Raw genomic sequence first — 24,625 nt, forward strand, 5'->3', positions numbered from 1 at the left:
GAGTGCATTTTTCAACGCTTTAAACGAGAACTTAAAAGATGAACTCGCCACACTCGAGTCTCCGGTGAAACCAGAACCCAGGCCCGAACCAGATCCTGTACATTCTGTGTGTTTGTGCAGAATAAACTCTGTTTAACCATACTCCTGCTCCCGCCTCAGTGGTGTTCTACATAATTGGGAACCTCCTTGAGAACCAATCATGACACTTAGCTGCCAAAAGATGCGTTTTAGCCTAACTGGCTCAAGCTCCATCCCCAGTTAAATGAGCTGCTCTATCTGTAAAATGTACGGTCCCGTACCCTCTACCAGCAAAATCTTTAAAACCTCAACTTTGTGCCACCACTCTGACAGTGCTTCTTCCACTGCAGCAGCAAAAATGAAACATGAGGCATATTCAGCCAAGAATCCACCATGTGCAAGTGTTGCTTGAAGATGAAATAAAGGGGCTTCTTAAAACTGTTTACTTTGTTGCAGAAAATGAAATCGCCTAAGGAAAATTGTGCATATATATGCATTGATCTGAGGTAGGAATATATTAAGCTGCATAGGTAACCTGTTTTTTACTAGAAGGTTTTCAACCCTAAAAATATGTTCTTTCTTTAATCCCGGAGTTATGTCAGAAAACCCGATCAAGCAAGGGAAAGGGTAAGAGGGAGCAGCTGAAACAACAGCTAGGAAAGCAAAAGGTGGAAAATGAAAGCGACATTTGATCTGAGGTTTGATTAGCACAATATAAGACCTGTAGTCATTAACTAATCATCCCCCCCAAATGTATAACCTCCCCATTGACCAATTACCAATTAATTTTTTTTAAATGGAACCAATTTACAACAAACATCATCTGAAAACAATTCATCTGATCATACATACAGATTGGCTAAAAATGTTCTATTGAATGAAGACCAGCTGATCGCATTGAGTCATTGACTTTTCAGGATTTACTCCCCCTGGATCAGCCTGTGGCGACAGCAGACATTTGTTACCATTGTGTCGTTGACAGTACAGAACTCCCTCACACAGAGCATGCATGCAGTGACAGCGAAGGGGAAAGACTATGAGATGGTTTTCATTTAAAAAAGGATGAAACACGGGACTAATAACTGAAAAACAGGCCCAATTCTGTCATTTATTATCAATCTATTCAGGCTGCTCTTTTACTTTTACTTGATGTAATTTTTGTTTTGAAATCCCTCTAGTTTATCATAGAAGAATGAGACATTGTTAATTCAGCTTATTTTATGAAAAATAAATTATAATGTACCATTTGTAGAGCTATACCGATTCATTGTAAATAAACTGACCTTATTCAACTGGATGTAAGTAGCAAAAAGAGCTTAGTGGTGAAATTATTAGTAAAAGTAATAGACAGAAATGCCTTTGAAATTTGTCTATGGACTACAGTAGAAAAGACTGTTAATAGCTTAGAGGTGATGGAGATGTATCTTCTGCCTAATGATGCAACATGTTGGTGTGGCTCATGTCAGAGGAATATGATGCACTGAAGGGTTTTTTTGAGTATTAAATTGGAACTCACCTCTCGTATGGTCCAGAAGTATTTGCCGGCCAGATCCTTGGGTGAGGCACAGGTCTCCAGGTCGTCCTCTCTGGTCAGCCTTCGAAGCCACACCAGCTCACAGTTACAGTGAAGAGGGTTCCCCCCGAAACTCAACACCAACGCTGTGAGAGGAGAACCCTTCATCTTGGCGTAGACCGGGATCCGGAGGAACAAGGGGTCTGGAGGTATTTTTTTCAGCTTGTTGGATGTCATATCCAGTCTGAAGGGGACAAAACACAGATATCCTTGTTAATCTTCCCTACAGACATGTAAGGATTTCAGGGGAGAATTTAGGAAATTTGGGGCCCTTGGCAAAGACAGGCGGGGGGCCTTCTGAATTGAGAAGGCAACACATAAAACAGACCCATTATACAGATAGAGAAATTAATGGTCCCTCTCTTCTTGTCCATTTTCTTGTTGTTTTCCTCTCTATGTTTTGTACTCAGCTGACTTTTCATGCTGTCTCTAAACTTATTAAAGATTTTTTCCAAGCACTAATCCCACTTAGCTGATTGCTCCTTCCTGTGTTTCCAAAAAGGCGACAGCAAAAGTAAATAACCCAGTCCTTATTTTCACTGTAGACAAGCCATGATCTGCTTATCTGTTCTCCATTTTTCATTTGGATCAAATAATAGCTGCATGAATCATGACAGCAGACAAGATAGAGGAGAGCAGGAGGCGGGGTTAGCAATCTACTTGCTCGGGAGAGCAGAGTTCGCTGCTTTTAGATGTTGTTGCCAAAGTCTCCAGTAGCAGAAAAAGTTACTAGATTTGGCACTAGGTGTTTTTTCTTTTAATAAAAGTGCTAAAGGGGTCTAAAAAGTCGCTAGATATAGCGACAAAAGCGCTAAGTTGGCAACACTTCTCTTCGCATTTTTTGTTTTCAAATGGTTTGCTGCTGTCTGTTTGGACCTTTCTGAACATGTGCAGCAAACGGACTGATCCAATATGGTGGACGCTGAAGTGTTATTTGTATTCTGATGGCATTTTTGCGAAAAGGTTTTTATCAAAAGCATAAATAATATGCACAAATAAGCAATAGTTGTATTAATCATACATGTATACAGAGTTTTATGGGGCCCCCAGGAACTTGGGGCCCTGGGCAACTGCCTCGTATTGCCTAATGGTAAATCCCCCCCTGATCGGTTTGATACATCTTCAGAAAATATTGTAATTACATTTGAGGATGAATTTAGTAACAAAACAAACATATTTGCTGTCTTAGGAGTAAATACGACTCAGAGAAATACAACTGGGAAAAGTAAAGTTGGTTTTCAGAACTTCTCATCTTCAAAGTAGTTTCAGTGTATTTTTTTGTCTTTGCTGAGGAGGGGAATGTCTTTGAAGTCAGATTTCACCGTTTAATTTCTTCAACCATCTCTTTCTCCTCGTCTCAGAAAGCTGCTATAAATATGAACCCAGGGGATGTAATTATTTGAAAATAAAAGCCAACATTTCTTTAAAGTCAGGGACTTGGCAGGTCCAGACAGATAAGGTGCAGAAGTGAGAAGAGGAGAATGATTCAGAGGAGGCAAGAAAAACACTAGTGACTCATTTCTCCCAAATCATATTCCTGGTTTTTGGTGCTGATGTTTTGTGCCAAAGGATGAAGTGGGAGGCGAGAGCAGATGGGTAATCGATCATTCAGGTGGGAGGCCGTATGAGAACGGGAAAGGGAGTGAGAAAGGGAGAGGCTAAGGATCAAATGAGATAAAGAGAGAGGTGTAGTAAATGGTTCTTCTCCGTCAGGCCCCAGTTATCTTTATCTACTTGGCTATATCAGGAAAGAGCTGAAAGAATCACAAATTTCTGCTGCTGCGTTATAAATCTTAAATCTGGTTCCATAAATGTCTCTGAATGGGAAATTTCTGTGATGGAAAACCCTCAGTATCCTGTTCTGGCTGCACTTTAACTTCAATTTCAGTCATGTGAAGGTTGATTTAGACACTGCAGCCTTTCCTCAGCTGGGAACCATGAATACTGAGAGCTGCTGTGGACAAAAATAAAGAGCGGAATAAAAAAGTCCAAATGTAATAAGGAAAAACGACGTCTGATAAAGTATTGCTTTCTAACTTCCTTCTAATGTATAAAATGTCTAACCCTTGAATTAAACTCATTGATCCATTTCACAGGTTAGAAACAAATAGAGATCACCTGAGAACCAGACTACTAACTGAACCATGACAGAGATTCAGAACAAGAACCAGAACAATAGACTTAACCCAGATGCACAGAAATATTGATTAAAAACCCTCAAATGATTAAAAAACAATTAAGGACTTAAAAAAACACTTTAAGATCAGAATATTTGTTATAAAATGTTAAAAAACAAATATCTTTAATCAAACCTGTAAAAATGTTAAATAAATAAAACACAAATAACTCTCCAGCTGTCTACGGGCTGTCAGGAATCCAGTTTTTGTGGGTTATTTTTGTGTTTCCTCTTTTCCTGCACCAGGTGGTGCCCCGTCCTCATTGGGCCTCACTGCACACCTGCAGCTCGTTGCCTCATTACCTGTGGAGTGTTCTTAGCTGCTGACTGCTACTACCTCGGGGCTGAGTGTTTGCCAGTTTTGGGTACTCTAGCCAAGCTGAGTTTGCTGAGTCAAACTGAGTTTATGTCAACCTGAGTTTTAATCATTGTTTTTTGTCTTTGCCTCTCGGCAGGAAGTCATCCTGCAAACTGGATTTTTCGGACCTTCTCTCCCAGGAAGGATCAACTGAGCTTCAAACTGAGCTGGGGATACAAACAGGAGGTTTGGATCCACTTCCCCCCAAGAGGTCGTTTGAGTTTCACACTGAGCAAGGGATTCATCTGCACCAGAGCCCATTCAAGTACCGCAGGAAATCTGAGTGGCAGTCAGCATCTCTGTTCACCAAGGAACAACCACAGTCTGAGTAAACCCTGTGCGCCCAACATCAAACAAGACAATCACTGGAACATCCCACACAGACTGGATTCTATAAAGGACACCATTTCTGGAAACGTGAGTCTGCAACCTATTGCTCCTCTTCAAGCCAAAGAATCTAATTTTAAATCTAATTTAATCAACTGAGCCTGAATTAACCGCAGTGTCTTCCCCTCACCTTTCAGTTCTGGTTGAGCAGTGTTCAGAGCAGCATTGGACTCATGTCATTATACTAATAAACCAGTTAAACTTTTCCCTGGTCTCTCTGTTTGGTCTTCTGCATTTTGGGTCTGAACTTTAGTAAAATCATGACACGGAGAAGAGGCGGGGTACACCCTGGACAGGTCATCAGTCCATCGCAGGGCAACACAGAAAAAACAACGGTTCCCACACACACTCACATAAGGATAATTTAGAGAAGCCAATTAACCTAACAGTCATGTTTTTTGGACTGTTGGAGGAAGCCAGAGTACCTGGAGGGAATCCTCGCATGCTCAGGGAGAACATGTAAACTCCATGCAGAAAGGCCCCAAGCCTGTAATCGCACCCAGAACCTTCTTGCTGCAAGGCAGCAGTTTTACCCACTGTACCACTGAGCTGCCCTAATCCAACATAAATAAACTGAAAAATTACTTTAAAGTCTGTACCCCCTCCTCCCTCAGAGAGTGGTAATGTCAGGCTGAATGATCTCTAATATATTGTTCTCTGGGTTTGGGTTAAAACTGTTTCGGTATATTAAACGTCACTATTTAAACTCTGTAACTGAATATCTGATGTTTTTACAACCTGTAAGCTCTACTGTCAGACATCCTGTTGTGATGAGACCCACGTGAGGCTGAAAAGAGCTCTAATTTTACTGATATTTTCCTGGGTTCTGCAGACTGACAGTAGATGACTTACCAGACTCCATTATTTTCTCATTAGAGGCTACTTTATCCGAGGTAAGATATTTCTTTACAGACAAGGCTGTCATTTTGTTGTAATTTAACAGGAAAAGTGTCCTTATGAAAAACTACTTCTGCAAACGGAGAGCCTCCCATCCAAATTCATCCAGATGTTGCTCAGATGATCTTCTAGTTTCCTCCATTTAAGAAATGGCTCAAGTCCTTCAAGGAAACCATTTAACTGATTGGACCAGCTGAATTTGGCTGTCAGGTCATTATGGTTATAATAATTATCAAGATTTGTTTTCATTTGATGCAATAATTTTAGAGATAAATTGTCGGAGATTATACATTATGAAAAAGTGACTAAATGGAACCGAAGCAGAACAGACAGTAATTTGAATGAACTTATTGTTTTAAAGTGGGAGGAAAAATAAATCTTCTGATGCTGTTATAATATGTGAGGAATCAACGTTCTCACACACATCTGCATTTACAGTAGAAAGGGCAAGCTTATGTTCAAGGTTATATGAGCAACACGCGGTGGTATTCAAGTTTTGGGGACTTAACAATGACTGTGACTGCAGTCACTGGAAAAAAAAAAAAAACCTCGCTACACCTGGGTGTGGTGTGAGGAAGGAGGGATTTCTCTGAAATCACAAAGGCAATAAAACTGCAGCTCTCTAGTATACCTGAAGATTTCTCATTACATACAGATGTAGCCATTCAAAATTTCCCCACTTTCCTTGATGGCCTCTTGGCTGGTCCTTGGCTGGTCCTCTACAATTCCATTTTAAACATCGATCTTTGTATTAAAATATTCTTTCTGTCATGATTTGTGGACATAAAGATAAAAAGAGAAGCGCTATCTCCTGTTCAGACTGTGTAATTCAGTAAAAGGGTGCAGTCATAGTAAATAAAATGGACGCCCAGGAAAAGGCCGGTGGCTGGAAGTTGGAGGGGATTTGGCAGGTAGTCGCATTGGAGGGGGCTGCCATTCAGCTGGTGTTTGACTGGGAAGGGACATTTTGAATGGCTGCTACTGTAAGTAAAAAAAAGACCTCCTAAACTCTGAAAGACTTTAAATAAATGACAGCAAAACATTCCAATAAAACGATAACTAATGAGTGATCATAAACTGATTCGAGACAGGCTGATGGAGGCACAATGGTGGGTTGAGGAATTTAATAAAAAGAAATTTGCCTCAAGAGGTGGGTAACAAAAAGGGGTGGAACGGCATCAGAAACATATATCAAATATAAAATGTGCATGACGTTTTGGATGAAAACACGGCTACTGACTAGAGTCCTGATCAACATGGCCTGGGCTGAATGATGCCTCTCAAACATTTATTACACATCTTCAACTATCTGTGACATAAAGGCTGCCGTGAAACACCATAATCATAAACCTAAAGGTGACTTTGCTGAATCATCAATACCTTAAAGCACGGACGACCCACGGGTCTCACAAAATTCATCATGTCAAAGTCTGATACACCTCAGCACCAAGACTCAGTTTTATCATGTTCATTGTCTGTGACTTCTTTTAGTGAAATATGGCCAAAGAGAGCAGATCTGGAGTTCCTCAAGGCTATGTTTTTAGTTCAGTTACATTTTCAATCATTATCTTGTAACGAATGTCCTGAAAAGCGAATCTGTGGTAGCTACCAATCCCTTAAATACTGAGCAGGTGGCGTAAAGTACAAGAGCTGGGTCTAGAGACAAAGATGCTTTTATGTCTTAAGCCGGAGATGAATTAGAGAAGATACATTACTTTGCTCTGCTTTTGAGACAAAACTTAAAAAACGATATAAAGGGAAAACATCATATCAAAGCAAGAGGGGGAAAAAACCTAAACAGCGTTCAGATTGCTATGGAAACATGCTTTTAATCTAGAAAGTGTTTTTACACACGTTTTTACTCCACTGCCCTTTGGTTTAGAATCAGGAGGAGGGGAGCACAGGAAAAATACTTGTAAAAAAAATGTTTAAAGGCAGTTCAAACATGAAATAATACCAGTTCAGTATTTTAAGGTTTTAAACTAAAGTCGAGCATCCAAATGAATCATTTACTTTCTCTCTGCTTTTTAATAAAAAAAGATTTATTTAACTGGAATTTCTTTCCGGATCTCTGAGCTCACATAAATGTTATTTTCACTATGGACATATTTATGAAAAACATGATCTTCATCAGAGGAAGATTCAGGCTGAAATTGTTTTAATTGGAGGAACTTGAAGAGCATTGAGAGCTGGAAGTTTTGCAGTAGATGGATCCATTTGTTTTTCATTTCCAATGTGGTGCCAGCAGCAGAAAATCAAATAATACAACCTGAAAAAAAACATCTTAGAAATGCAGAATGAATCCACATAATTCTCCCAGTTTAATTGATAAATGTGATAAAAGATAATGAGATAAATTAAATTATAAGTCCTTATATAGAACGTCTTCATCACCCAACGTAACAAACACTGCATGACCCACTTCTAGACAGAACAAAGAGCCTAAAAACAGAACCACAGCTTTTCTATCAGCTGAATTTGCAACAGTTAGTTGAAGAGATCCAAAGCTGAGTGGTAGCAGAGCCCAAAGACTGCATCGTGTGAAGAGAATTGCTAAGGTGTTGCATTCTGCCCAAGTGCTGTGATCTGAGACATACCTGGCCAGTTTGTGGAGATTAGAGAAGATTCCCTCAGGGACGCTCTCAATCAGGTTGTGGTCCAGGCTCAGGGTGTTGACGCTGACCAGCAGAGCAATGGTGTCCCAGGGGATGTCCACCAGGTTGTTGTAACTCAGGTCCAGGTCCTCCAGGGTCTCCAGGAAGTCCTGCAGGCAGGGTGGCATTGCACACTGTGAGCATCATGCACATTTAACCAATGCAGAGGAAGTTTCCACTTTAACTGACAGGTTAAAAAAACAAAAGGACATCTACAGAGTGGCTCTAATCATCATAAAAAATATTCTCTGAAATGGTAACAGAATAAAATGAAATACAAAAACTCTTCAGATGACCCCAGAAATGTCAGAAAATAACTGCTTCTTCAATCGTTTTTATGTCAGAAGCACTGATTATCTTCTAAATCACTGCTTTTATAAGAAGATGAAAATAATATGCATGAACATTTTCTAATGCTAATCAAAAACAAACAATAAAATTTGCATGACATAAAAACATTTGAACAAACTATGGATCATCTACAAATCAGCAGAGTTCTATGTCTCGAGTTCCGAGTCTCCACTACTGTGCCCCCCCGCACAGTACAGTATTAAAAATGTCCCCACTTTCCTTGATGGACCCTTGTCTGGTCCTTGGCTGGTCCCCTACAATTTCTTTTTAAACATCAATCTTTGTACTAAAATAATCTTTCTGTAATGATTTGCAGACATTAAGATCTGAAGAGAAGTGTCATCACCTGGTCAAACGCTATAACTTAGTGGAAAGGTGGATTAAAAAAAAATGATATGCAAGAGGGGGTGACTCCAGTGGCTGGAAGTTGGGGGGGATATTGCTGGGAGTTGCAGGGAAGTGGGCTGTCATTAGGCTGGGAAGGGCCATTTTGAATGGCTGCTACTGTATTTTTCATACTGCAGTTTAGATAAATTTCGCACTATCTGGCTTCTAAAGAGTTACCAAGAAAATAAATTCATTAATTCATTAGAAATAAGTTAAAGAAGAACCAGAGAAAAAGATGGAAATGCAGGTAAAAGGAACAGCAAAAATAGTGAAGCTCAACAAAAAAAAGAAAACTCTGAAAATAAATAGAAAACTCTGAATGAAGAACTGAAGACTGCTGCGGTTAATGGGCCTTAGAAACAGGCTTCAGTGGAGAGATAATATGAGAAATGAAGATAAATAGGAGGGAGTTAACTGATCCTGGTCAATGGTGACCAATCAGAGCATGTTGTTTTCTCTAATCATGTCCATGTTATTCACACAGCTTTGCACAGCTTACATCAGGATGGAAAACAGGGCAGCTTGTTGATCTGCCAACATGGACTTGTCAGGGCTCTAATTACTCTCATAATGCACATAATTAGGACACTCTCTGATTTTTATAATTCCTCAGCTTTCATCGCAACAACTGGTGCTTGCTTTCTATATGTAATTATGAGCAACAAAAGAAAGTCTGAAAGCTGTGAAAATGAGAATGAGGAGCAGAAAATTACTCCTGACTGGCCTGATTTACACAAGAGGCCTGCTTTTAAAGATGATTGTGGGAGTGACAGACAGACAGCTGGGAATATATGGATGCAGACAGTTTTCCCTGCAATGGAGGACAGTCCAGGAGGCTGGAGAAGCTGGGAACAAAAGCAGGTTTAAAGTGAAGTGGTGGCGGTCTGGAAACGAGTGTTTCCTTTGAGTTTTTGTGAAAAATTATACAATTCAATTTCCATCCATCCATTTTCCGTCGTGCTTATCCCAAGTGGGGTGGCGAGGGGTGATGGTGTCTATCTCCACCTTTCAATGGGTGAGAGGCGGAGTCCACCCTGAACAGGTCGCCAGTCCATTGCAGGGCAACACAGAGACAAACAGGACAAACAACCATTCACACAAACGCACACACACCTAAGGAGACTTTAGAAAAGCCAATTAGTGCCACCCACTGTGCCTCTGAGCAGTCCACAATTTAATTTAAATTCAGTTTAGTTATATACTACCAATTCAAAACACATGTCATCTCAAGGCAGTTCACAGAGACGATCATACAGAACTCTTAACGGAGATCTGGAAAGTGTTGTTACATTTACATTTAGGCACAATGAGTCAGATCTCTGATGAACCAACTCTGGTTACAAGCCTTTTAGATTTCATCTCCCAAAATTCTCAACATATTCAGAGTTATAGTTTTTACTTGACTCTTCTTGGTTAAACAACTCAAGCTCTGTCCGGTTGAAGAACAGCCAATAAGATCAGTTGTCAATTGCCACAGACCCTCAGATGGATTCAGGTCTGGACTTTGACTATGCCACGTTAACTTATGAGTTTGCAGTGATCCCAACCAGATGCCTGTAGCTCTGGATGCATGTTTAAGCTGGTTGTTCTGCTGGATGGTGATAAAGCATGATGGAGCCACTGCCGTGCTTCACTATGGGGATGGTTTGTGTTCACTTCTAATGGCTTTAAGCAGTTTGCCAACTGAAGAACATTGTTCTGACTGTGAGATCCAATGATTCCCAACACGTTATGGAAGAACTGAGATTCAGTAAGGGAAGGAAGGTTCTGACCATGTTGGGCAGAAGCTCGTTTTAGTCACATGGACCCAAGCCAAATCTGTTTATCTCACTAGAATATGATGATGTTTCCCTAACATTAAAAGTGAAATATAAATACGGATAAAAAAGGAAACTATTATGTAGCCTCTCCTTCCACAAAAAATCACTATGAAGAAGCACTATGTATGATTCTGATGTTTTTAGTGAAACTTGTGACCCCAGTGGTGGTGGATGTCCTCCTGAGGATGGTCTTACCTGAAAGGCCCCCTCTGATATGCTGTGCAGCTGGTTGTTGGCTAGAATCAAGTGCCTCAGGTTCACCAGGCCCTGGAAGTGTGAGTCGTCCAGAACAGTGAGGCGGTTAGCATCCAGGTGAAGGGCATGGAGGTCTTGCAGGTCTGCAAAGGTGTATGGCCTGATCTGGCTGATCGTGTTTCGGCTCAAGGTTAGGTGGATCTGCGAAAGAAAAAAACATAGTAAACACAACAGATCATTATACTGCTGGAGATACAACAACCTAAAAACTCTAGAGTGCCACAGAGAGATTTCCCTGCTTCAGGATCATCTGGACTAAATTTAATAATTAATTAAAAGATGAATCCATTGCCTATCATTGAAGATGGCTGCAACAATAAACAAATGTAATACTGCTTAAAAGTTTTCTAACAAAGAAAAGTCAGCTGACTGCATCGAGTCGTTGACTTTGCAAGATTTGTTAATCTTTGATGAGCACGTGGCATCAGTTGATGTTTGCTTTAATTTTGTTGTTAACATGTCCCTCCACTATGTGCTGTACGTTAACACCCGGTGTGTAAGTAAAAAAAAAAAAAAGTATTAGTCAAAGTAACTAGTTATTTCTCTCAAAAAGTAACTGAGCTACTCCACAATAAAAGTAACTAGTAAAAGTAACTATTGCATTACTTTTGCGTTTCTCGCCCCCTTAACCCTCACCACCAGGCCCCCACCTTCTTGCCGTGTGTTTCAAAAGCCAGCTGAATAGAGTGGACGACAAGAACCTGCAAAGATTTTTGCATTTATTGCAACTCAACGTAAATGACATCAGGGGGGAACGCTATCTAACGGGCCTATAAATCCCGTCAGATACCGTTCCTCCTGCTTAACATGGGGGGAACGGTATCTGATGTGGTGTAAATACCATCAGGCTGCATTACCTCTACTCATGGGTGTGTAAGTTCTTTAACAGGGTGTTCAGATCTGGTGAGTGTATGAAATTAATAATTGGGGATGTCTAATTCTGAAATCCTGTGTTTGGGTTGTTATAGATACTACAACATCCATCCATCCATCCATCCATGCTAACATTTGATCGTTCACGCTCTCCCGAGTTCCCCTGTTTGCGAGCACAGGGCGGCTGTTACGCGCCTTTAGCGAGCATGCGCGTTTCCTGTTGTTTGCGTGGTGAATTGTGCCGGCAGTGCTGCGTGGAGATGCAGGGGAAACCGTATGTGATGTGGAAACGCAGCTCGACGAAAAACAGGTATTTCCATCTGGAAAACGCTGTTTTGCTGCTGGAGTCCTCCTCACTCTCCATCTCTCTGTATGTGCTGTACGTTAACACCCGCCAGCAGAAACACCCACCTATCAAACTGACAGATCTAATCTCATTATGCATCGGCCAATCTCATCCTCACCTCTCTCATGTTAAGGCGCGCACGAGTCCTATCATGGAAAAAAGGGTAATTGTGTGACCTGAGTAACGTGCAGTAACGGGGTGTCAGCAAAGGTAACTGCATTATAGTTACAGTCAAAGTAATTAGTTAGATTGCTCGTTACTAAAAAAGGTAACGCCGTTAGTAACACCGTTACTCTCATCACTGGAGATGGTTCATATCAGACAAAGGCTTTTTCTTTAACCAGTAGAGAATTCAACACTTCAGAACAGGACCTGAACCAACAACCCAGAGCAACAGTTGGATCAAAGTGCTTCCAATGGTCCCTGAATGTGAGGGTGTTCCAGAACTCACCAGGCTGGTCATGTTGGCAAAGTCCCGGTGCCTCAGTGTGGTGATGAAGTTGTCCATCAGCCGGAGCTCAGCTGTCTGCCGATCAATGTTGGGCGGGACAAAGAGCAGGCCCGTCTTGGCACAGAGCACCGTGTAGGATGGCAGCAGGTTCTGGCAGGTGCATCGTTTTGGGCAAAGCATGTCGGAGAGGCAGGAAGGAAGGCAGTACAGGAGGATGAGAAGAGGGCAGAGCAGCAAGGAGGGGGCGTCCATGTTTGTCCGTCTGTCTTTTGACAGAAAAGAGAGAAAATGTTAGAGAAAAGATCAGAAAACACCACAGATCTGAAAACTAGAGCCAAATCTGACCCAGCGTTTGTTTCATTATTAGGAGACTCACTCTACTAGAAGAATCTCACAGCCAGCACTGCTAACTGGGCAAACCACAATCAATGCTACTTACAGTTAATGATAGTTTACCCTTATCTTTTCTGTATAGTACATTGTTTTAAAATTAAGAAAAGCCAAATAATATCTTGTGAGGAGTCTTGACAATATGGACAAACCTTTCCTTCTTCAGTGACAATATTAGGAATGAAATGACACTGTTGTCTGCATACTGGAAACTTGAAGGCTCATAAACTTTTTAATTATTTTGTCATTTCAACCACAATTAGAAGCCACCAAATTAGTAAACCAAGTGGAGCAGTGAGAAATTTAAACTTAGCCAGTCAGTGTTTTGGCTCAGTTTCTTCAGACAACATCATGAACACCAAAGAAGGTTCTGAACATCCCTCAGAGCTTTGTACAATTCAATTTATTTATATAGCAACAATTCACAGCACATCTAATCTCAAGACACTACAGAGATACACCTTTCCAACAGGGAAACACGGTGGTGGCAGCATATTTCTATAAAGGAACTAAACTCCTGACCCTGGATGCTCAGCCAAAGCTTTAATAGATGGTTGCAAAAGCTGATTCATTTCCATGAATGGACTAGTTAAAGTCTGCAGCGTAATCCCCTGAGAACCAAACCAGTTTGACCGTGTCAGTTTGGTCTGCAGAAGATTAAAGCTCCTGGAGACAAGACTCAGAAGTCATTTAAGAGTGTAATGTTCATAACCAGTTCTTATGTTTGTTGTAGATCATCCCAAAACACAAAAATTCATTACCATATAAGAAAGCAAAGGGATTTACAGTTTTCACACTTATCTATGCCGCCAGCATTCAGCCATACATGTGGCTTTCTATATGGTCAACAGGACTGTCACCATCCAACAGTATCCACTAAAATCAATATTAACACTCAGGGTTTGGGTTTGGAGGGAGTTTTTGATATGAAAATATTGATCTAAGCTCATAAATGTTTATGTCAGGGTGAGATGAGGAGTCTGGACTTGAATGATCTTCTCTGGAAAAGAGGAGCAGCTTTTCATTCTCTACTCCTGGATAAGATTTATACACCTGGAGATATGATGGCATTTTTAATGCCTTCAGAAAGTTTTCTGCACCTTCATCATTATTTATAATGTTTTATAAGAACTTTGCAGTTAGAAGTTTTCCAGCTGACAGGAGAATGTGAAGCGTAGCAGAGCTGTGATGGAAAACGAAAACTGTTATTGTTTGCTGACTCAGAGGCTGCAGGAGTAAACAGGACCAATTAAACGTACTGCACTCTAAGGAGAGCACAAATTACTAGCTGTCACACTTACTAAATTTCATCGATCTTCCCAGGGATGTAAATGTTGAACTTTCCCCTCAAATATGGCAAAGGAATACTCTGCCACTCATTTCCCTCTATTGGAAATGTGAGGATCCAGAATTAATTAATGTGGAGGGAAAGGAGAATAATAGTGGGAAGAAGCCCGCTCTTGTTTACAACACTGATATATTCAAACTGCAGAATACTGAGTAAGAGGTCTTAATAGATCCCACATGTAGCTCTGAAAGTCTCCGCAGTTATGTCAGAGTCTGATAGAGGAGATAAGTTCAATAGAAAACAGCGAGAACGAGAACCCACAACCAAGCAGAGAACAGGACGATCCTTTGAGCACTCAGAAAATAACCATGGATGACTGCAAGTCATTAAGTTGTCACTTGTTTGAGATGTTCTGGCAGAATAACAGAGTTCAAGAGTTTTGGTTGTTCAATCTTAAGAGTCACACCTCACTCTCCAGTTTGATTCACGAGTAATTACCAATCCTCCACTACTTGGGAGCCATATTTGTGCTGGATTGCACCAGTAGTATGTTGTTGACAAGGTGGAGAAGCATTAGGACTGATGAGGTCTGCAGCCATGATGCTCGGGTCTGTCAAAAGGTGCAGCTTGTTTAGGAGCTTACCTTTGGTCCTTCTGAGCTACACACAGGATGAGCTTAAGTCATCATACTGTAAAATTAATCAGCGCACTTAGATTTTTCCATTTAGACTTGTGTTTTACTAGAATTCTATGTGACACACAAACACAAGGCAGCACAAGGCGCAAATACCATGTTAATTGTATGTAAACAGAGGTGTTACATCGAATTTATGGATCCGATGTGACTGGCGAGGTGTGTCGACGTCCGTATGTTGCGCTCTGGTAAATTAGCGAGTCGTTCCAGGTCTGATGTTCTCAATTTCTGAACATTGGAGCCGAGGCGATTTTAGCCCGGGTCGCTTGACGATTCCTTTGACACTGGTTGACATAGGCTAGTGAGCTATTTCTACTGCCACAAAAAGCAATTGTTTCCGGGTTTAAACTGTTTTCGGCTACAGGGAGAGGGGTATTAGTCGCTACAGTTGGTCCATCCTCTTTTTGCAGGTAGTGAAATGATTTTAGTCATCTTCACCAAGCTCAAAAAGAGACACTTTATTTTGATTTAATATCAAAAAGCATGTTGAGTGTTGTTTGTATAAATATCTGGGTTAGGCATTACTGTTTGTTGTAAATGGTGCAGTTGTGATGTCTTTAGGTTTTCTGTGGTTTCTTTTTTTAACTGATGGTTTGTTATGATCCATGCCTAAGACATGTTGGTAATTACACACAACATCAGCGAAAACTCCCCGCAGCTGTGCAAAGCTGCCCAGTTCTCCATCAGTTGTAAACATCCAGAGAAGCAATCAGCGTGTTAATGCAGGAGAATCCTGAGATGACTTTCTGATGGGTTCAGATGCAGAGAGAGGAGGCTGTCCAAAGAGCGCTGCTACTCTGAACAGATTTAATTTGTTCAGTCAGGTCTGCTCAGCGTGAGAAAAATGCAAAGCAGCTCCTATTCCATCTCTGTCGCCCTCTCCTCTTTTGATCACTCGCTCCTTAAACACAAGTGCTTCTCATTTCAATTGCATCCCTCCTTCTCTCCATCCCCCACTTCTATTTCTGCAGAACTCTTCACCAACAGCAATCACTCTTTTATACCATCTCAACCTGCAGCCGCCATTCGTTCAGTGACTCTGGTTCCATCCCTATCAGCTCACATTTTCATCCATCTCTGCACATCTACATCTCCCTCCTGTTCTCGCCTGCTGACTCTGATATCTTCCTCCTTCATTACTCTGACCTTTGCTTGTTGATTTTCACACCGTTGTGCTCATGTCAGTCTCAGTTCCATTCATCAGGATTGCTCTGTTTCAGGCCGGTGGAACTATGGCATCTTTAAAAAGAAATGTATACTTTGAAATACCCAAGGGAGTTTATACATCAATGAGCTTATTACCTTATGTCTTTTTAATATGTCTAAAGGCTGCAGAGCAAAAGACTGAGTTTTGTCCCAGCTGTTGTATAAAACCTGTAAGGTCAACCAATGGTTGGTGTAAAGTTTTTTTGGGGGGAAAACTTGGTTTATTATATAAACTTCAGCTTGAAAATGATCTGTTTTTAAGAGTGAATGGATCAGTTCCCAAAAGCTTGTGTAGCCTTCTCTTCTGCATAATAAAAAAAAAAATGTGGGTATAAAGATCAATACATTGAATGAAGCATAAGAAAGTATGGTTTCCATGATAAGAGTTAAATAATGCTTGCCTGACGGAGATAATTCTAGTAGTAGGAGTAGAAAGTGCTGGCTTCTGTTTTATGGGTCATCTGGCCTTTGGGTCACCAAACCATGGATGTTATTCACTTCCTAAATCACTTTATAGAGTGTATTATCATCCCTGGTCCTGGTTGCTGTGTTTAAAGATCAGATTTCCAGCTGTTTCTTCCAGAGGTTAAGCTTGTTGCACATGATGTGATTCTGTTGAAATCATCCTGTTCATCATAAACTGGAGCTGTTTCTAGCCAGAAGCTGGGAGCCCACGGTTCTCTAAACAAAATGGAATGTGTCCTCTTAACCAGCATAACAAAGGAGAAGGACAGATGGAAATGTGAGTAGTTATAAGGACCTGAGTTCCTGAGGGTTTTTCTTTTTTGTTTGTTTTTGTTTTATTGGTTTAATTCCTAATTTGTGGTGTTTTTTTTTAGGGGTATTTGAGTTCTTAGGTATTTCTTGATTTCTCTCTGTTGCCCTCTTGTGTTGGTCTCTTTCCAAACTCCTCTGTTCACACCTGCTCCCAATCTGCTGATTAGCCTGGTCTTTGTTTCTCACTATATGCACTAGGGATGGGACGATTTATGAAAACCGTCCGAACCGTTCGGTTCGACTGTCTCGGTTCGATTCGCGTGTGTTTCGTTCGGTTCATGCGCTGCTCCTTTTTCTCATAGGCGAAGCGCTTACACTCCAGAGCAGAAGGTGGCGGTACTGCGACCAAAGCCAACCACCAGTAGTAAACAAGAAGAAGAAGAAGCAGGGAAAAAAATCAGTTGTTGTGGAGAATTGTGTCGGAATGGCGAGTGCGAAAGAACAGGATTTGTAAGACGCTTTGCATTTAGATTGACCTACGATGACGGCGGGAAGAAAGTTGTGGATAAAAGTGCAACAGTGTGCAAGCATTGTGCAACACGTTTTGTTTATGCTAACAGTTACATGACCAACATGTCATGCTAACCCCAAAATCCCTCATACTCCGTCAGCGCTCCGCCCCGCTGCGCTCCAGACCGGCTGCTCAAAGCAAAGCCTACAGCCTCCACTGTGGCTTCGTCCGCTCCCCTCTGAGTCCCTTGGAGATGGTAGAGAGCATGCGCGAGATTATTAAAAAAGCAGCAAAACATATGGAAATGATCCAGGGTTTCCGCGGATCATTTAAAATAATTACAATCCATTATTTTTTGGGGGATTTTTTCATTAATTTTTTATAAATTTTTATGGGATTTCGGTGTAACAATCAACATATACCGAACCGAACCAAACCGAAAACCGTGACCACGAAACCGTGAATCGAACCAAACCATGGATTTTGTGAACCGTTCCACCCTTAATATGCACCTCCTGCTCAGTCACTGTTGCTGGTTTGTCATCATTTCTCTGCCCCCTGGTTTTGAGTATTCCTGGTTTTCACTATTTTTTGATTTTGTTGATTTATGTTTTTTAATTTTTGTTTCTGTTACCATTTTGTGGTTAATTAAATCTTGCAAAAAATCATCTCAGCATTGGGGTCCTGTTGTTAGGACTCCTGTCTGTGTGGTTTTGTGTTTGGTGTGTGTGTCTTCCTTCCTCCACCAGGCGGCGCCTGGTCCTGGTTCGCCTCCTCACACACCTCCGGAGGGTTATCTCATTAAGGGAGTGCTCTTAAGCTGCTGACAGCCACTACCTCAACCTTGAGTGTTTGACAGTTTTGGGTACTCTAGCCAAGCTGAGTTTTGCTGAGTCAAGCTGAATTTTTGTCTACCTGAGTCTTAACCTTGTTTTTTGTCTGTGCCTCTTGGCAGGAAGTCATCCTGCAAACTGGATGTTTCGGACCTTCACTCCCTGGAAGGATTATCTGTGCTTCAAACTGAGCTAGGGATTCAAACTGGAGGTTTGGATCTACTTTCCTCCAAGGGATCGTTTGAGCTTCACACTGAGCAAGGGATTCATCTCCACATCAACCCGTTCAAGTACCACAGGAAATCTAAGTGGCAGTCAGTTTCTCCATTCAACTACAAACAACCTCATTCTGGGTAAACCCTGTCCGCCCTCCATCTAATGAGACAAACACTGGAACACCCCCACACAGACTGCTGTCAAAGAGTCGACCACTTTTCTGGAAACGTGAGTCAGCAATCTATTTCTCCTCTTCAAGTTCGAGAATCAAATTTCCTACTGAGCAACACTGGATTCTTCACAATCTCCTCAATTAACCTGTTAAACTTTTTCCCTGGTCTCTCTGTATTGGTTTCTCTGCATGTAGGTCCGAGCTCTTGATAAAATCATGACACCTGTGAAACCTCCACCCCACCGTGACAATTTGAGGATTATGATAGCATTAACGTCTTGATGACTCATCACATTCATAAAAAAACATATATATTATTATTTTGTTTTTTTCACTCAGAATTAGTTCCAACCACTTGCTCTTCCATCTCTATGACACAAACTTGAGTGAAAAGGAAGAATGGAAACTAGACAGTAGTTTGGATGATCCACCTCTGTTTAGGAGTAACTTCATTATATTTATAAAACACTCCTTTCCGCTTATCTGCTGGATAAGTCTAAGTATCAATGTCTGTCCATGGATGCTAAGTTCAGGCATTTACTAAAGTACAAAAACTGGGCGGAAACACCATTTTCTTTATGGAAAACTCTGTCTTTACACCTTGAAGCTTTCTCTCTCTGGTTCTGAGAAGAAATCACAACACTTTATACTGTATATGTATTAAATAATCATGAGACATGACAAAAGATTTTGACAGAAATTGTAATCTTACTCAGATCAGGGAAGTTGCTTAGGTTAACAGAAGTCAGCATTTACCAACGGGGCTCACATCTCTTTGAAAAGGCCTCGAATCACAGTTAAAGAAGAATTTTATACAACTCCAATGTACCACATCATTTCATCATACATGTTTGTAAATAAGAAACATCCATGGCTCCAGCCTTGTAAAATATTACTCTATGTTCAAATGTCAGGGACACTGTTCTATTTCCATTCCCAAATCTTTGCCACATGCATAATTAAGAACACTCAACATCCTGATGGAGGAACCATCCCAATTAGATAAATTCAATTCAATTCAGTTTATTTATATAGCGCCAAATTCACAACACATGTCATCTCAAGGCACTTTACAGTTCAACCAGATCATACAGTCAAATTGATACAAAGTTTTCTATCTAAGGAAAACCAGTTGATTGCATTGACTCATTGACTGAAATACAATCCCTCACACTAAGCATGCTTGTAGCGACAGTGGAGAGGAAAAACTCCCTTTTAACAGGAAGAAACCTCCAGCAGAACCAGGCTCAGTGTGAGCGGCCATCTACTGAGGCCGACTGGGGTTCAAGGAGACAGAAGCAGAGACACAAAAAGCAGCTGTAAAAGGCGGCCCCGTCCAGGAAACACACAGCCAGGCAGACGAGCTCCGAGCCAGCTCCCATGCCAGAGGACGAAGAGAGCACATCCACTCAGTCACGGTCAGAGAAACAGGACCACACTGGAAAACAGGCCGATCTCCAGCACCTAAGGCCGATCTCCAGCATAAACAACTTGAGAAAACATTAGTTCTGACATAAAACAGGCAAATCCCATAAAACAAATCCCAATAACCTAAGTTATAATCTAACTTAAGCCTTAAAGGGGAACAACTTTTTTTTTTTTACATTGGCCCCTTGATTTGACGTTATTCCATCATGTTCTACTCACCCATATTAGTTTTGTGTCATTTGGAGCTGTTCTGAAGATATTCCGTTTTGTTATATCCAAGTAACGTCTTCCTATGGGCAACGAGTTGAAGGCAGAAACTAAACTGTTCATAATTAATTCTTTATGGCACGCCAGCATTCATAACATGTCGGCGAATCACTGTCCCCCAGACATCCGTGGTTATATCTTTTATATTTATATATTTTCAAAACAAAGCGGAGTGTGTATGACTTCATCCACGCGTGCCGGCTACCGTTCATTCACCCTGTCCGCTGAACTGCCGCTAGTTCTACTAACATGCCTGGAAGATGTCTAGTGCTGCTACAGCAGATGATCTCGCTCTCTAAATGGAATTGAACGATTCAGATTAGCTAGAATGAATAGAAGGGGTAGAGCGTAGCCGCCCGTGGCCCGGGCTGCCTGTCACGACTCCAGTCCGGGGCGCGGATGAAAGCATCATTGATTTTTATTCAGCTTTCATTAAATCAAACAGTAGATGAACCAGTCACATTAACGAGGCTCATGAATCTGATGTCTGAAGAATAGTTGTGGAATACGAAGTGGTCTGAGCCGAAACATCAAAGAAGAAGAGCAAAGGAACGTCATAAGAGGCTGATGCATGACAAGGTTTAGATGGTTTCATCCAGTCAGCTGCTGCAGAAGATAAGCCGCATTAGACTTTTCATAAAATATGATGTTTTAGATTATTGTTTCTCCTGTTTAATTGTTAGAAGTAAATGAATCCCTGTTTTGCATCCCCCCATTAATAAAGAGCTCAAATTTCGAAGATGAAGAATGTTCCTGTTCTTCAAATTAAATAATGTGAGATAAATTCCAGTGAAAAAACAATAGAGCAGAAATAAGTCAGCGTCCCACAGAAGGTTGATTAATCCTCAGCTAGCGTTGCTCATTAGGTGGATTTCATGGAGATTTCAGCTGAGGACACTTTCATTAAAAATATATTGGTGGATAATATATATATATATTTTTTTCAAACAGGAAACCTCCCCTTTTCTGTGGAAAGAATACAAAGAGAACCCTGGGATTCATTCAGAGACTAGGACTTGCTCTTCAGAGTTTATTAATTCATATTTGATTACATCACTGCTCTTTGCCTCTGGTTTTTATCTAAGTCTGATTAAAGCTCATCCCTGTGAGCCACAGGAGTCTGAATGCAGAGCTTCAAATGTTAGGTTGTGTTAGTTTTTGTTCTTCTAGCAGACCGATCCTGACATCTGTCCCAGCAGGAGAGAGAAGCTGAATTTCACAGATCTGCTGCAGCTGTTGTTTGAATGATGCATCTGAAACGGATTTAAAATAAATAAGAACTGACAAGCATGGCACCAAATGAAGATGTTAGAGTGGCAGTCAGACATGACGACACACTCCACAAGTCTGAAAGCAGCTTTTCCTTTGTGGAAGTTTTATGTTTTAATTTGGAAAAGCGCTGCAAATCAATAAATTAAACAACATTAAGATATAAAGACTTTTTTCAATAAGACATTGCTGAACTTTGTCAGACATTTGATATTATTTGTCAAGACATTTTTTTTTCTGAGACCAAGACCGCTATGGACAGTGGGGCCTTCCATTCCTGGCAGATGTCACATGCCATCACATTACAAACAAAAAATTTGTTCAAAGGGAGAATTTCACTGTAGGAACAAAACACAGGTCTGAGGGGGGTAATAAATGTATTACATTAAAAGTGTGAAAAGTCTGAGCCGAGCCAGAGCTCTGTAGGATCTACTCTGGCAGCAATGAAGATTCTATGTTTTTAATGATTTAGGCTCAGTCAGTCATCTGAGAACAACCGTTTTAAAGTCTTACCAGCTTTATCAGACTGAGGCTTTTACTAAGCCCTTCTAACCCAAATCCTTTTATCTAAACTGTTACCTTTTCTAACAGAAATTATTTTTGTCTGCATTTCTCTCCTTGAACCTCGAGTCAGCTAAGGGCGCTCACATTGAGCATGGTTCTGCCGACGCTGCATGCATGCTCAGTGGGAGAGATTGCTGAAAAATCAACAATGAATTGCAAACGAATATCTACAGTCACCAGATGATTATCCAGGAGGAGCAAATCCTGCAAACTCAGTGACTAGATGCAATCAGCTGGTTTTGCTTAGATAGAAAACTTTGAACCAATAAGACCATCCATCCATCTTCTTCCACTTATCCGGGGTATTCTCAGTGATTCTTGGCACTAGTGCTGGTTTGATTTAAGATTCAACACAGGGGTTCCACCTCATTTCCAATCAGTCTCCATCAGATCTTCCTGCTCAAATGGCTATATAACCACCTCTCAGAAGAATCACTAGTGCTAGATTATTACGAGCCATCTGTGAGTTTAATCCAGCATTCCTGTTACTTGCCTGCCTAACTGACCTGATTCTCTGAGCCTACCAGGACCCTATTGGACCTGTCATAGTGTGTTTTTGGATCTCTGACCAGTTTTTCTGTGCCTTGACCTCACTCCCGGATTCTCCTTTGGATTCTCTCTGTTTCTCAGATCATCTGGAACGGCTCTCGAATTCCAAACTCTGAGGTTCAACTGTGACATCACACACTCACCAGCATCTTCAAAAAGTTTTTCCCCAAACGCAGAGAAAGTTAGTGAGGCAGAATTCAACTCTAGAAACATTGCCCTCTGTTTATGTCAACTGTCCAACCTTCCTTCCAGAAGTTCTGGTTGTTGACTCTGGTGAATCCCTCCCAACCTGTGGCAGTATCACATTCCAATAAACAGTTTAAATGTCTCACCTTGTTCTGGTGGCATTCTGGGTGTTCCATTTTCTGGTCATTGCCTTGTGATGTTTTGTGAATTTGTGCTGTATTAAAAAAAATGAATTGAATTACACATCTATTGCAGAGGTCACGGATTAGCGGACCGCATTCCGGATCCAGACCCACCTGCTGGCTAATCCGCACCCAACCTGACTTAAAACATTTATGAATTACTGCATGTTGTCCGACAACAGTGTCTAACTTCACTTCACTAACCTTTCACTTCTCCTGTTAATATGGTAAAGCCTTCCACTGAGTCTGGACGAGGCTACGCATGATACAAATTAGCCAATGGGCTGTCAATCAGGGCTGCTGCTGCAAGGTATTTTTAGACACAGCAGGTAAACCTGTAGCAAGGCGGGTAATGGAAAAGAAGAAGAGAAAAAGAGAACAGAGAAATTGTGGACTGCTGGAAGAACTGCAGTGAACTGGTGAAAGAAAAGTGAAATGGCGTGCCCAAAAATGACCCTGCACCTTTGAATATGTTTGGCTAAACATGCTGCTGTGAAGCAGGATTCACCAATCAAACCCAGGTTTAAAACCTTGCAAGGCAGCTGAAAGCTAACTTCCCTCATTAGGTCTTAAAAAAGAAAAAAATGTAACAAACAGTTAGTTGACGTGTTTTATAAAAGATGTGAATCAGGAATTGTCTATGTACCAAACTGAACAACTGTTCAGCTGTTCTCTACTTAAAAATGCACTTAAGATTTTAAAATGGGAAAATGCTCTAGTTTTTTTTTTTCTGATATTTTTTATCTATAAATTCAATATATTACATGGAAGCATAAACACCTCATTTTATTTCAGTGTTAGATTATGTTTAAAGTAAATTAAAATTAAACATGTCTCTGGACCTTTACTGGTTGATTATTTTCTTTATTCGGACCCTGCTGATTTTTAATTGGTTAATCCCCTAAACTATTGTATCATGACTGGATAAATAGGAGTGTTTTCCTAAATGAAAGTGAGTCTAAACAACACCTCAGGTCTTCTGCAGCCTCTAACAGGGTTTTTCTGTAGGATTTCTCAGTACATCTTCACAACATCTATGTCCCACTGCATGATGCTGCCACTGCTTTGCCTCACTGTGGGCTTGGTGTCTTAATATAGGGTGGAGTGTTTGGAGATCAAGAAATAGGCTGAATCCCAAACCGCCCCCTAATCTCTAATGCTTAACTATCAAGTGTTACTTGCAATAAAGTCCAACTCACAGCTGAAGAAGACGGCTGGATTGTACATGGTTTAAACATGAATGGGACGGCATCTTCCCTCCAACGCTAAGAGAAAGCAGTTCCTATGGCAATACAGTGATGCTGCATTTGCCTCGCAGTAGCTCAGTGGTGCAGATTAATATAATATTAAACATTTGCCATTTTCTTAAAAATAAATGTTAACAGTCAAAAGTATTTCACAGAGGACCTTCCATTTAAGGATTAATGATATTTTTTTTTTCTAATTTGTGATTCTCTGTCAGTATGATGAAGATGCAGCAAACCAGTGAAAACTCACATTTGAACGCACGTGTTTCCTGCGCTACTTGTACATTTTACGTTTGTTTTACACCCATTTTTTTTTTCATTCATTCTCTTGTAGGTCTGATGAGAAACTGCAAATTATCA

General features: G+C 40.8%; 1 protein-coding gene across 3 annotated transcripts in view; it reads right to left on the minus strand.

Annotated features, from left to right (window-relative positions):
- Positions 1 to 24,625, minus strand: part of LOC107093118 (leucine-rich repeat and fibronectin type III domain-containing protein 1-like protein) — a 335,211-nt gene that overhangs the window by 86,398 nt on the left and 224,188 nt on the right. For all 3 annotated transcript variants that reach the window (XR_001481607.1, XR_001481608.1, XM_015387956.1), the window contains 4 exons: positions 12,547 to 12,812; positions 10,817 to 11,017; positions 8,007 to 8,173; positions 1,535 to 1,775 (listed from right to left, as the gene is read on the minus strand). Coding sequence is in view for 1 of the 3 variants with exons in the window: in XM_015387956.1 (XP_015243442.1) it covers positions 1,535 to 1,775; positions 8,007 to 8,173; positions 10,817 to 11,017; positions 12,547 to 12,798 (861 nt within the window). In the remaining 2 variants the exon portion in view is untranslated. The remainder of the gene's footprint in view (positions 1 to 1,534; positions 1,776 to 8,006; positions 8,174 to 10,816; positions 11,018 to 12,546; positions 12,813 to 24,625) is intronic.

This window comes from Cyprinodon variegatus, unplaced genomic scaffold (genome assembly GCF_000732505.1).
Source record: "Cyprinodon variegatus isolate N-32 unplaced genomic scaffold, C_variegatus-1.0 Scaffold408, whole genome shotgun sequence".
Taxonomy (NCBI): Eukaryota; Metazoa; Chordata; class Actinopteri; order Cyprinodontiformes; family Cyprinodontidae; genus Cyprinodon; species Cyprinodon variegatus.